The sequence below is a fragment of the Daphnia carinata genome, chromosome 4 (genome assembly GCF_022539665.2).
Source record: "Daphnia carinata strain CSIRO-1 chromosome 4, CSIRO_AGI_Dcar_HiC_V3, whole genome shotgun sequence".
Taxonomy (NCBI): domain Eukaryota; kingdom Metazoa; phylum Arthropoda; class Branchiopoda; order Diplostraca; family Daphniidae; genus Daphnia; species Daphnia carinata.
In genome coordinates, this window is record NC_081334.1 from 1,203,476 (window position 1) to 1,217,491 (window position 14,016).

The 14,016-nt window shown below is 39.9% G+C and overlaps 2 protein-coding genes across 2 annotated transcripts; both read right to left on the reverse strand.

Moving 5' to 3' along the window:
* Nucleotides 1-779: 779 nt before the first annotated feature.
* Nucleotides 780-4,356, reverse strand: LOC130695439 (uncharacterized). The gene is made up of 9 exons (XM_057518576.2): nucleotides 3,809-4,356; nucleotides 2,550-3,748; nucleotides 2,285-2,479; nucleotides 1,955-2,230; nucleotides 1,664-1,814; nucleotides 1,463-1,586; nucleotides 1,268-1,381; nucleotides 1,111-1,195; nucleotides 780-1,053 (listed from the first exon to the last, which is right to left on the reverse strand). The coding sequence occupies exons 1-9, from the start codon at nucleotides 4,286-4,288 to the stop codon at nucleotides 843-845; spliced, it is 2,835 nt and encodes a 944-aa protein (XP_057374559.1). The 5' UTR covers nucleotides 4,289-4,356; the 3' UTR covers nucleotides 780-842.
* A 3,992-nt stretch (nucleotides 4,357-8,348) lies between these two features.
* Nucleotides 8,349-13,585, reverse strand: LOC130695022 (uncharacterized). The gene is made up of 7 exons (XM_057518135.1): nucleotides 12,845-13,585; nucleotides 11,691-11,778; nucleotides 10,865-10,950; nucleotides 9,199-9,306; nucleotides 8,846-8,905; nucleotides 8,672-8,710; nucleotides 8,349-8,588 (listed from the first exon to the last, which is right to left on the reverse strand). Exons 1-7 carry the CDS (start codon nucleotides 13,001-13,003, stop codon nucleotides 8,541-8,543), a joined length of 588 nt encoding a protein of 195 aa, XP_057374118.1. The 5' UTR covers nucleotides 13,004-13,585; the 3' UTR covers nucleotides 8,349-8,540.
* Between the last annotated feature and the right edge of the window lie 431 nt (nucleotides 13,586-14,016).

The following is a 14,016-nucleotide window of genomic DNA, read 5'->3' on the forward strand; positions in this document are numbered from 1 at the left end:
TTGAGAGACCGCGAAGCGACAAGTGAGTATTAGACGAGGACACAGCCCAACTGCACACGCGCGAACCAGACGTGCTGTATTATACTAGGGTCCGGTTGTTGCGTTTCTCAATCCGTTGGAAACCCATGTTAGTCCATTACTGAAGTACAAAAATGGGTGGAGCGTATGAACATACCTGTTGCTGCAGGGGCTACGGGAACGTAAATCGAATTCGAACCATCGTGAAGGTCGGTTTAGTGTTTAAATAGGACCGACCTTGTCCCGACTATGCTTCGAGCACTGTGAACATCGCAAAAACGCAAATTGACGTTCGGTTACTTCATTTCCTCTTTTTTCTTCTCAACATTTTACGTTTTCAGGTACGCAGTCAAAAGACTGCACAGCACAAAGCGCAATTGCGCAAGTCTAGCCGATCACCGTTTGCATAAAACAGGTGAAATGCCAATCGAGCCGAAATTCTAGTACCATTCCAAAGGTATAGAAAACATTTCTATGGGGAGAGACTTTGACCATATGTTATTGACCAATACACGTATGGTATTGGCTCCGGTCCCAGCTACGTTTCGTATAGAGATGTAGCCTTGGTGAAAGAACCAGAAAACAAAGCCTTAGAACAGACGTGGAAATTTTTCGTTTCGCCAACTATTTTCTTTCATTTTGTTTTCAAACTATCTAGATTGATAGAATGAAATGAAATGCTTCATATTAGCTCCAATCGATCGTACAGACATGCACTAATATGAGGCACTTCATCATGGAAATGAAATTAGTTGTACGAATTTCTCATCACGTCTGTTTTATTTACAAGGGTCGTGTGTGTACTAGGGAAACGCTTCAGATGACTATACATTGCGCTGTCTGAACAGCTTTTGTTTGAGATAACTAGATTTGGCTTGGGTAGTGGAAAGGGCCAAAGAGTTCCAATGGTGAAGTGGTATGCCAACAACTCTATAGCCAAGGATTTCTAGTTGTCGCTGACGAAGTAACGACAAGCCCATCAGGTAGCCATAATTGGCAGTGAATAACGATGGTAATAAGGCCAAAATGGCAATCCTAGCACAGATCAGTTTTAGCTTCGGTGAACGATTGACAACCGCAAATCCCACTTACTTTTCTTCGCGGCCGTTGGACATCTTGGACTTGTTGATAGATGGAACAACGGGTTGCCCGTTTTCATTCAAATGCACCTCAAAGTCTATAAATGTAGAAAATCAAATTGCAATGTGAGACATAGCAGAAGGAAAGTAGTGAAGGCTTTGCAGTATACCTATAAGATGATAATATGGACTGTAGGTCCATCTTTCAATCAGATTACTGTTGCCCAAAATCTGCACCAAACAGTGGTGAATATCCACATGGAAATTCGTAGAGGTTGGAGCATCTGGTAAGCAGACAATTGAAAATAAACAGAGAAATAGTTTACATTGAATTTTGAACTTTGCTAATTGGACAGTACACGTACTAGTATGCATTTGTTCTTGGCAATATTTTTCATGGAACCAGGGGACACCAGCTTCTGGCATGTCAATGCAAACACTGCGGTTTAGCTCCATTAACGTACGTCGAACCCGAGCTGGATAAGTGGCCTGTAAGGAAGAAAACAGAAACAAATCAATGAAATACTGAAATAGGTCAAAAGAGATGAGGAAATCTTAGGACATACTTTAGAGTAGCAAGCAGCTACTTCTAAATCCAGTTTGTCGAGAAACTGGACGGTGAAGATGTCATTGACTAGTTTAATCGACAAGCGATTAGTAAGCACCAAAGCCAAGGACGCCTCCAGGACAAAGAGTCCGAACATTCCATTTTCTTTCCTGCTCTCTCCAAAGAAAACGTAATACGTGATATAATGGCTCGCTATTTATATAGCCTGTAGCTTGTGCACGAATAGGCAGATACACTGCAAGATATCTTCCACGGAGAAAGAAGAATAAAAGAAAGAAAATAAAATTACGATTCGAGAGATTGGGAGGTGATAGGAGCTAGAAGTTCCAGGTTTTTGGTGCTGTAGCCTAAATTGAAACAAAGAACGAAGACATTGACGAGAAGCGATGGCCCCAGATGCTCGTGCTTTTTTAAGGCGTAGTCCACAATCGCGTCTATGATTGGGAATTGCAAATAACGGAATCGATCCAGGAAGAATACTAAATCTCGCGTTACTCTGGCCGTCAACTCGTTTAACTGCGTTTCACATTTACGCAAGCCTGCCTCGTTGAGCGGGAACACATTCCTAGATAAAACGAATTAAGTAAGACCAAATAGTAGCAAATTGTTCATCAAATACCCATAGCTTTCGGCATTGCGATAAAGTGCACTATGTAAAAGGGTAGTCGTTAAACTCAATGTGGACGATGCTGGCGAGGACAAAAGAAATGCAGAACGCCGATCTAGCATCAACGTTAGGTCACCCATATCACGCTGGGAATAATGCAGCTGTGGCCGTCTGAGCCAGTGCCGGCCCAGTTGGATCCCCCGGGATCTGTTTACCAGAAAACATACAATTAAAAACTGACTACACGTGTGATATACGTGTTCAATTGATGCCTTACATATAGAAGATGTCCTGGATTGTCAACTGGTCTTCTATGTCAACCAGCTTCTCTAACAAGCCGGTCGATGTTGGATGACCTCCGTATGCTAACACAAAAGCTGACAGACGACAGAAGAAGCGAACATTTCGCACAGGTTGGCGCCAGTCGCCATTCATCATCTCCTTGATCCATTTTAAGACTTGATTTTCGAAGTTTGATGATCGGTAAGTTCCTCCAAGATTGTTGTTGAAGAACATGTACCATTGGGCCGCGTCGAGAAGGAGTGGAACAAATTCTTCATTATTTCCTAGTCGCCTTGTCAAACTTTGCAGTACGCGGTTCCAATACAGGTCGACCAATCTGATGTCGGACATTTTTGATGAGCGAATGATGCGAAATATTTGCTTTAGATACGGTTCAATTGCAATTGGTTGTTCCTTCTCCATGATGCGCATTAGATGCCGCTCTAATTGTTTTTTGCGGTCAGACGACGCGTCTTGAATATGCGAGACGTGCGAAAGCAAATTGATATGCTCCGTTTGAATATTTATCTTCTCTAACCAGCTGCAAGCCATATTCTCCATTTTGCGGACCAAACCAATTGGCTCGTTAACTGCCTCCCAAGACTTGCGAATGGCATCGAAATAAACCATGGATGATGGACTATTCATCAAGTGAGAATCCTGTAGAATATAGAGGATTCGTATTGTGGCACACGACGATGACGGGTTGCTTTTGGCCACCTGATATAGTGCACGCAACACCCCAACCAGTACGGCCAACGGAGTATCTTGGTTGAGCACATTTCTGTCTAATAGGTGACTGATTTGGTTGACGAACATACACGCTGTAGGCCCGTTTTTATCAACTATAGGAGCGATGGCGACGAAACAGATTGATAGCAGCTCTAAATCTGTTAATGATTGACAATTTTTGGCATGTTGATGAAAAGCTGGCAGAGCTGCAGGAAGCATCAGTCGGCCACCATGGTTGGGCATAGAAGTGACAAGGCACCATTTAGCCAGCGAATCGAGGGAGAAAGCTTTGATACGAGTAAGTGAAGTGCACAACAATGTCTGAAAGCTGGGTTCCTTCATTGAGATCTGAAATTTTCTCAGATAGAGCAGCATGGAAGTGAGGATGTCATCTGACAAAAGGGATGCTGACTTTTGAACACAATCCACTGCTACCCAGAACTGTGGATGGCTTTTAACAACCTAAAATACAGAAATCATAAATTTAAATCCAAAAGACACATCAAATGCAAAGAAAGATACCTGAATAAAATTTCGATTTGCAGATGAGGTATTTGATGTTACATTGTGGTAACCCTTCTTCAGGTCCCACAATGTAGCTATAGCTTGGCTAGCGTATTTAACATTGAGCGGCTCTTGTTTGATAAGGCCAAATACTTGTTCAATGGTTGAGGCTTTTACTAGGGTCTCAAGAAGATCATCATTGACTTGTATCATGGGGTAAAGTCTAGTGTGATCATTTAAAGTTTCCTTATCAAAAGAATTATCATTAAATTCTTTAATCAAGTTGTCTTCTTTAAATCCATGTTTGTAAAAAAAATCTTCTGCCACGTTTGCACTATTCCGAAACGAGGTGGTAAATTTTGGATTCCTCTCCTTAATCGACAACGTCCGATGGCACGTTTTAAGGGCGAACAAGTTACTCGGAAAACTTTGGGATGTAGTTTTACTGAATATATTTTTTGTTTTCAACAACATACGATAAGGAACCCTATAACCCATTATTGTAAGATATTACTGCAGAACCAAGGAGCCCATTTATATGCAAAAACATTGATTCACAAAAGGGCCCAGCCGGCATGAAGTAACTAACACATGTGACAGCAGACGAATGAAGTAAACAGAGACGCGTTCGTAACATTCCTTCGATTCGATTCTACAATATTTTGTTTTTCAGTTTTTTGTTTTTCCCCTGTCTCTATAGTTTTTGCATCTTTTCCGTTTTTTTTAATAATCATGTTACTGTTGTGGGATTTCTTTTGTACATCGTACTATTGCCTTGGGATATCTTGCATGTAAGCAAGTTTATAGTTTAGCAATTCTGGCAAATCAAATTTACGTGTACCATAGTGTATCCGTTATAGCCTACACCGACAATCACAGCTCAATAGACACCACAAACCACAATATACCCCCATCACCCCCGAAATTAAACAAATCCATCATAATATGACAAAGGAAAAATTATGACGGACCCTCAGTAACGTTAACTAGAAGAGCAAGTGAACCGATGAGGAGAGACATCCATCTTTGATGCTTTAGCTAGTTACTGGTAAATTTCTTGCGTGATACTACCACGGCTATCCATGTAATTTGATAGCCAATTATTAGGTAATTAGAAACTTAGCGTCAGGTCATGTGGATAAATCTAAGCACTGGATTCAGGCGATCCATGTATCTTTTAGCAATATCGCATGACCCCTCACTTTATACGGCTGATATCAACTCCACAACGTACTCTCCTTAGCCTGATCATGTATTTCTTTTAACGGTAAAAGACCGAAATGTATTGTTCAGTTCTTGTGCAGACGCTCACCACGAAGCTACATACTAGGCTGCTTGAGTGTGGAAATAAACGTCACCCGGGGAGTATAGCATTGAAACTTTGTCCAATCAATGGCCGTGAAGAACAATCGGCAAATCATTTTGTACAGAAGCGACAAAAGATTCAAGTTTCTCATTGGCGACATTAACGATCTTACTTTTCTCAGATGAAAGAACTGCGTACTCAAATTCTATACTACAGTTCCATCTTTAATACCATGATGGCTATAAGTGAAAAGTTCTTATCGTAGTAGCGCGCAGAGAGTGTACGGGCATTCTCTCCCTGTGCTTACAGCAATCAAATTGTCATTAGTCTTGGCAATCTACAGTTCTTGTTAAATTGATCAAAAGTATTGCAATTATAGGCTGTTCAGGCAAACCAATAAGGTTTTTAGTAAATGATTAAAGACTAGCAAGCTAAACTTTAAGTACTTTCTCAGTCGCTGTAGTTCGCTGTAGCTGTCACATCACGCACCACACTATCGTATAGTCATTGCAGCTGTGTGAACGAACGAACTACACAACATTTTTATTGAATTCAACGATGTAGCACATCTGTACTTCCCGGAAGAATAAGAAGGGTACGAGGGAAAGGCAGCTGGTACTTCAAAGCCGACGTCTGTTGCAAATTATCGATTCTCTCGAAAGGAATTGCACAATGATACCAGTAGTGGTGACATACCGTACCGAATTCGGTAAAAAATGGGCATTCTTGAAGAATCGCAATCCAGAATATCGAATCTTGCAGACCGGAAAACGTATAACAGAAATCTGTACGTATATATTTATGCCAGATGCTTGTTTATATATAACCTAGATAAGCTTTTTCACGCACTAGGATGTACATCAGTAGTATAAATGATACAGAATGATACATTTCAGTCATATGTGTGCGGCAGTATCGTCTTTTTTATTTCATTAATCGAATTCTGGGTTGCACAGTTCGAATTGCACTCGGGAAAGTTCACCCATCCGGTGTGCACATTCGTAAAGGTCCGAGTGAGTATTGACTTGTTGGAAATTAAGATGATTACAACCATGGCACTTCTGCCGAGCTGTCAACGAAACAAACACGACATGGTCATTCTACGTGGGGCCGTAAAGCGTACTACGTTTCCTCTTATGTGTTACTAATAATAGATGAGGAAAGTATAGTTTCATAACGCGACTCGGGTTGTGAAAATGTATTTTGTGTAGCATTCACCGAATGTCAACAAATTTGAATTCTTACGATATGTGATATGGCACATAGTCCAGTAGTCTAAATTCAGCCGTATTGAAGCAATATGCTTATATGTATCGTTATTGCAGATCACGCGAACCAGCCTTGACAAGTCCAGTGTTTTAAGGGACTGTTTTAAATTTGCCCTTTAATGGTGATTGAAACATTGCACAACCATAAACATGCAGGTAGACAGGAATAACGAAATATAAATATCCAATACGCTTATTATTCTGCTGTGTTTTATAGCCTCTCGTTTGTTTGAAATAAAGCAACAATTCTGATATACAGAGTAGGTATATAGATCGATGCCTTTGCGTTAGATCTGTTTCCTGCCTGCCTCTCACTCGTCTATCTTTATTTTTTATTTTTATTAAACAGTGCAGAAGCTGTCTTTGCCCTATAGTGTACCGGATATTCGACCAAAAACAAACTCTGCGTCCCTAGATTGTGTGTGTATATTCAAGCAACGAGTACCAAATAGCACAGCTTTATATATATATATATACACACTATATGTAAAGAATTTTTGTGCTCTATTCTATATAGATCAAGAAAAAAGGGAAAGAAAAGCGTCTATACAGAAAGCAGAATGCGTTTAGAAGCGATAGGGAAATACATATAAGATCTCAAATGACTATATCTTTTTTAGAAGCAAGTTGATGTGGACTTTTTTTTTTTTGCTGCTCAAAGTATTTATGTGTAGGTCCTATTTGCCAGTTAACCATAATAATGCGCCGTTCCAGTATAAAACAGCTGAATCGAACGACACACTTTACTAATAAAAAAAAATAGACATAGGCCCAGTCGATGGAACACCCGATCGATAAAACTCTTTACAACGAAGAAGACCCAAGGACGGAAACACGTATCATCGTTTCTTAACAAATACGCAGCACACAACGACGGCAAGCGGGGTTAACATGCTACGACCTATTGTCTATCTTTAAAAGTCTTATAAGATTCGATGCACGTATTCACATGAACATAAAGCTTGATAGTTTGGTTGCCATCTATACAAAAGATGAGCGCTATAGTTCTTTCCATTTGTTTTCTTTTGCTCCCAACGACCCGGCAGTCAAACGCAGCAAGTCAGCAGATTGACGGAGGAACCATCTAATGTTCATCGGCTTCCTTGCGCTTGCATTACACATTTTCGTGGAAAAAAAAAGAAGATTCGACAGAAAGGAAATAGAAAAAAAAAAAATAAGAACTAAAAGCTTCATCTAAGTCTGTTTAGGATCTGATATATAAAAAAAAAAGTGCAACGACAAAATAAAAAAAAAAAACATGGCGATGGAGCGCACGAAAAGCGAATGCTAGCATGCATATATGAAGCAATCAATAATACGAGCTCGTTTACCCGTATATATAGCTCTCTCAGTTTTACAAGGTTGATGCATACGTAGACATTCCAGAATGCGTTCGAATTCTATCCGTTTCCCCTCTTCTTCTTTTTTTCTTTACGTTGTTTCCTATTCGCTGCTATACGAAAGAGGCAGGACAAAAAAAATGACTGAATTCTACTGCAAAAGCGAGAATAAAATGAGTCTTAAAATAGTTTGAAAAAGGGTCTTTTTTTTTATACGTAGTCAATTGTATGCATCGTAGAATCAGAGTGACTTTTCCTATAGACTAAAAGGAATATAACAAGTTGTCGCTCGTTATTTATATTCTTCTGGTTATTTTTTGTGTGTGTGTGTGTGTTACTCGCTCGCTTTCTCTCCCATTATTTCTTTGACACTTGGGAGCCATGCCAACGGAAATGAAGGGCGTGTTACGATTTTTTTTTTTTCACTGCGGATTTATACTGCACAATACAGTGTACATAAGAACCGGAGGAATGAGAGCGCATAAAAAATAAACCTGTCTTGTTGGGGAGCCGATGAGATCGGATAAGAACTCTTGTGATCTCAGTTCACCCAACGAAAATTTCGCAGATGAGACTTTTGAGAACGTTTCCTTATATTATGTAGAAATAAGCCTATTCGAATGAGTTGTACATGTCGGTATATTTGGTTCGATTACGTGAAATGATCAGAAAAGCTGGGCATCGCGTAGCAAAAGACTTGTCGGATAAATAGCAAGGAGATTGAATCGTAAATCGTTTTTCATTGCACTCAAATTGCAGCAAATGTACAAGAATAGAAAATGGCAATCCAACGATGAGTACAAAGTCGAAGCCGAAAGCCATCGTAGGTACCACGGTTACAATTCGTAAATGTCGTTGACTCTCCATGTGACACCGTCTTTTAGCTATCGTCGATTATGGAAACCAAAAAAAAAAAAGGTGAGAAGAAATTGAAAATTGAAAGACTAGAAATCAGTGGATGACTGACCTGTCGATAGAGGCGTACCACAGCGCCAATAACGATCACCTAGCGACATATCACGACGTCCAATTGCGTATAAATTAAAAAAAGGCGAAACATTAGGTCATTAAAAGAAATGTCTTTTTAAAAAGAGGGTTTTCGTGTATGAAGATAACGAATACCCCCCCCGGTTAGACTTACGTTGACGAAAGTCTTTGATAGGAAGACGCCTACTTCAAAGTGGCACAACTGATCAAAACCCTGCAACACATCAACATCAAAGAAAATCAGCCGAAAATAACCGGATTTACCGTACAAGATTTTCGACGAGCCGCCTTTTTTTTTTTTTTGTACTTTAACTACATTGAGAAAGAGTTCTACGCACAACAGTGTCTTATCCCCAACGATCCTCGGTGCACACTTTCAATCATTTGTAATTAGACAAGACACATTTAACTCATCGAAGTTTTAAGCCGGCATGCAAAAGCACATGTTGGTAAAGCCACTCTAATTTTTCCTATCGATTTTTGGAAAGCAACAAATGTATGACATACCTGATTGATATGGTCACGAAGAACATTTGAATAGACTATGGCTAGCGCTTCTAAGGAAATGGAACCTATGAAGCCCAACACCCACGGAACCATCAGCGAACAATTCTCCTGCATCCGTAAACATTTCAAAACAAAAAAAAAATATCTGCATTAATTTAAGCAATGCCACACGCTCACAACAGGAGACTTCAAATGTTTCGGATTGCGCATCATCTATTTGAAAACAAATTAACGGAAAGCAACAAGCATTTAGCTGTACGTATACGTGAGCTTCATGAAACGCCACTGTGTCTACTTGAACGAGGGCCTACGATTACGAATGATGACAAGGACGTGTAGTACAAAGACAGAACGCTATAACTTCGACGACAAGCAACACGGTCAGCTACAGAGTAGCCAGAAAACGAACAAATGCGAGTTAGTTTATTGGCCCTATTAAGCGTGGAGCTGTCACATGAAAGAGCCTCGCCTAGGAAGAGGCATCTTAGTAGATGACGATTTAGGGAAGCACGTCTTTCATGCGCATTATCACGTTGACTGAAGCCCTTTATTACAGCGCAAAGCGAGACAGTGGAAAAGAAATCTAACCATTGCAGAAATGTTGGCGTAGTGCGGCCAAAACGAGCCGCTTCCAAACGAATGAGCGAATCGGAGAAAGTAACCTAATATACGAGGGCCGTGTTAACAGACTTTGGCTTATACTATTCGCAAAGGATGTTGTTGTCTAACCTCTTTGTTATTCTTTCTCTTTTTTGCTCGTGTCAAAACAACGTAATCAACACACAAAAAAAAACGAATGGGCACATAAGTGCGCAAAAAAAAAAACCCAAACTGCTTTTTTTTTTATTGCGGATTAGTTTTTCAAAATTGATGGATATTCTGTGCGCTAGTCGCAAAAAGAAAATCCTTGTTTACTCTGAAATTGGTTTTTTCATAGTATTTTCATCAAACAAGCGGCGGGTGACACACAATCAAGCGCACGCATTCGCTAGTTTACGCTTACGCACGCGAATTATGCACGCGAAGGAGATGTCTAGACAAGTCGAAGGATTTCAAGGGATGGGCTCTTTAATGAACTGGCCCGTTTAATTGACACGGTAGCACTCGAAATTGATTCTTATAGTACATCTATACGGTACAGTTTGACTTTTTCATTACGAACGTTGTTTTTTGCGCGTTACCATTAGTTTCGTCACCTGTACGATCCCTATCAACTTGCTAGCGTGCATCTTCTCATTATTCGGGAGTTGACATTATTGAGATTTAGAAAAAAAAAAAAAAAAAAAGTAGAGTTTGAGTTGATACGTAGTCCTTTCACAACAGAGCCTGTGCATTGCATAAGCTCATTTCTGCGCTTCAAAAAAAGAGGAAAGGTGTTTGTATTGATTTTTAGACATCTACTAACATGCGATGCGGCAGCTGAGCCAAACGAAGTTTATAATCGAATACGCTATTTCTTTTTTTTTTGTAATTTCTTATAAATTTTGATTGGCCATTTGACGTTCGTTTTTTATGATCCAGCGCTTTATAGTTGCAGGAAAATTGAAGTATACCTTAAACGAGTGGTAGCAGAAAACGAATGGGATTCTTTTTATGTTTCCTAATTTTTAACAGTGCAAGACCCATTGTGCTGTTTCATTTGAAAGGACGTATAGAGGCCACTGACCTGATAAATGGCGATCAACAGAGTGGTGGAAAGACATAGCGACGTTAATTCCGCCATCATGACGGCGGCGTATGAGGCTTGTACTCCTGCAAAAAATTAGAGAGATTCCAATTAACAGAGTACACGAGCGCACAGGAAATAACGAGCAGCTATAAAATAAATAAAAAAAGGAGGCACTATTGGAAATGGTTTTCTTCTATTTTAAGAGACCACGGCCTTCAATATAGCCAATTGTTAAAGAACGAACGTCCGTGGCGTATATAATCAACTCTAGATTGGCGCTACATCAAGTGAGCCCACGCGATTGGATCCTTTGATTGGTTCAGTATTTATTTTCTTTTTTTTTCTATTTTGGAACCTTCTGAAAAGGTCGTCGTATGAAAGAAATGTTTTTGCTCGTCGCGAACGAAAACGGACGGCAGCCAATCTTGAACTCTGCGTAGTTCGAAAAATGCGCTCACTGTGCCGTACGCTTTTGTACTGTTCAAATCGAACTCTGCAAAAAAGCCTTTTCCATTTTCCCATAGTCGTTGTCAAATACGCAATTTCACTTTCATCTATTTCTTTTTTTTTTTTTTCGTACACATTTTTGTACGTACAATTAGCGGGATAACAAATCTCGCAGGACTTCATTTGGCAAACGCATATGGCGAGACCTTCGTCCTTCACAGCGCTTCGTCAGCATAATGCCATGCTTATTTTATGTGTAAAGCTAACGAGAGCCAAACGATGAAGTGTCCACTGGTTTTTTTTTTTTTTTTTTACGATAAGAAAGGCAAAAGAATAAAAGGCGGATGGACATAAAAATGAAGAATAATGTGCTTACCCCAGTACACGTCGGCCATATGTTTGGCTTGATAAGACGTAGCGACGGCCAAAAAACAATAGCCGAAGAAGGTGATTGAGGACGCACACTGCAAAAAAAAAAAAAAAAAGAAATAAAATGAAAATAAACAACGTTAGAATTGCACTAGATAGAAAAAATCCTAAAGGAAAATCAAACAGGAAAGTGAGCATATGCGATAAATCGATAGGCGCGCAGGGGTGTATGTACACATATAAAACTTCATAAATAGGTCCTCGCATACATACAGCATTGCGCTAATCTCCTTCTAGTTGGAGAAACTTGACGCAAAAATCCCACCCACTGTACAAAAACATTTCAGTTGATTTTTAAAGCGTGCTTTCAATCCAATAGCATTTTTGGCCTGATACGGCGGTTATCTACCAAGAGCATTATCAATATGCCACGCCTTTTTCAATAAGCTATACAAGACCAACGTCAAGAGATAAAGGCAGCAAGCGTATCAGTGGTTCGTCCGCATGACGGGCTGTTGTTTCCCATTTATCATACGCTCTATTGTTGTTGCCAATTGGACGATAAAAAAACAAGGCAGCGAAGATGAAAGAAAAAAAACTTTCGAAACAGATAAACACGGAAAAAGGAAAAACGCCAAAAAATATGGCGCTCTTCATTCATTCACCACTCTTTTTTTTTTTTTTTTTTTTTTAAACAGTGTTATGGATTTGCGTGTCTATTCCTATAAGAGATATCACCCATAGTCGCATACATTGTTTTCTAGCCTAATAGAATATAGATTCACTTTCCCAGTCTTTATAGTATTGTTTAAAGATTTAAAAATTTCATTCAATTTGCGATGGTCGCACTCGCTATACATCGCCTCGCACCTCGTTAATTTCAATCAGTGGGAGCGTGATGAATGCCTCAGTTTCACACGGAGGCTTCACGCAGAAAGGGGTTCTTCGCAGCGAAAATGTCGACAGTGATCGATGTATCCATTGGGCTATCATCGAGTTCTACGAATAATGGGATAATAGGACTATTCCGTTTTGATGTAATAAAAGAAAAACGGGACGTGAAAGAAAAACGACAAAGTTATAGCCGATCGGGGCTTTTTCTGGTTAGAGAAAAAAAAAAATGTTAATTGAGAAAAAAAAAAAAAAGAAGAAGAAACTTGCTATTGCGTAAACGGCGGCGACAACGGCAGCTTGGCGATCGTTGAGAACGAATGGAGTGAAATGACAATTGTGTCTGCGAAATGATCGGTCGTCGTATGTGCCCGAACCGAAATTGCTGCCTTCGATTAGGGGCTGATTGGCTGCCGTTGACGAATCCATTTGGCTGATTAATATACCTAGATATATCGATCAAACGTGACTCCAATGGCTTTTTGACCTTTGAAACAATTTTTTAATCGAAAATGAAATCGAGGGGGGAAGAATGCAATCTCACAGGTCTTTCACGCGCACAAATTTCGTTTTGAAATGATCGGTGAACGTGCTGAATTGAGGAGCTCATCAGCAGCGCTTCCTCTATTAAACCAGAAGGGATTTTTTAGTTCCGGTGTTTGATAGGAAAAAAAAAGCACAACTAAGCGTTAATTGATGTCCAACTCGACTGAAATCGAAACATGTTTTCTGTGTTACATTGACCGTTTGTAGTTCGTTTAACAGGTAAACATAAACGTAGCCAATCGTGCAGGTAGACAACACGTCAGAACCCAACTAGCTGATTTGTATTTCCAGAAAACTGATCTCAAACAGTTTCACGACGAAAGTAAGCTGTGCATAACGTTCGACACTCACGCGGACGACCCAACAAAAATGCGCACTACGCCCAATAAAATCTTTTAACGAAAAAAATAAGGAACAAAAACACCGGAGACTTTGGAGAAGTCAGGACGTGCACAACTGGATCGCTAGCTGGTACATACGTGACTGTTTGAAGAAGATAAAAAAAAAGATGCGAGTCCTCGACGTTGACCCAATGGGTTCACGATAGTGTGAAACCTCGTTGCTTCCTCTATTTGGTTTCGATCCTTCTGCGCAACCGCAGTCAGTCCTCAATCCAAATAGGGAGGGTCCATTTTTCTCTCTTTTCACGTTTGTTTACACTATGTTGCATACACCTGCTCAAGTGGAAAGTGAATGCCACATTGTTGTTGTGTATCTTCTTTCGTTAACGAGCAGCTTTTAACTTGGAGCGTAAACAATGTCAATGTTTGTTTTTTTTGGAGGAGGGGTGGGGATTAAATGCCCGTCTTCTGAATTTTTATGGAAATGAGAAATCGTTTTCTTGCTAATGACCTAGCAGGTGGTGGTGGTGGTGGTGGACGTGAAACGATGTATTG

Excerpts from the sequence above, each read along its gene's own strand:
- LOC130695439 (XM_057518576.2), bottom strand. The coding sequence starts at position 4,288 with ATGGGTTATAGGGTTCCTTATCGTATGTTGTTGAAAACAAAAAATATA. Across the intron at positions 3,749-3,808 it reads CAAATCGAAATTTTATTCAG|GTTGTTAAAAGCCATCCACA; the intron begins GTATCTTTCTTT and ends TCTGTATTTTAG. Across the intron at positions 2,231-2,284 it reads CGCAATGCCGAAAGCTATGG|GAATGTGTTCCCGCTCAACG; the intron begins GTATTTGATGAA and ends CGTTTTATCTAG.
- LOC130695022 (XM_057518135.1), bottom strand. The coding sequence starts at position 13,003 with ATGGATTCGTCAACGGCAGCCAATCAGCCCCTAATCGAAGGCAGCAAT. Across the intron at positions 10,951-11,690 it reads TATGGCCGACGTGTACTGGG|GAGTACAAGCCTCATACGCC; the intron begins GTAAGCACATTA and ends AATTTTTTGCAG. Across the intron at positions 8,906-9,198 it reads TTCGTGACCATATCAATCAG|GGTTTTGATCAGTTGTGCCA; the intron begins GTATGTCATACA and ends GATGTGTTGCAG.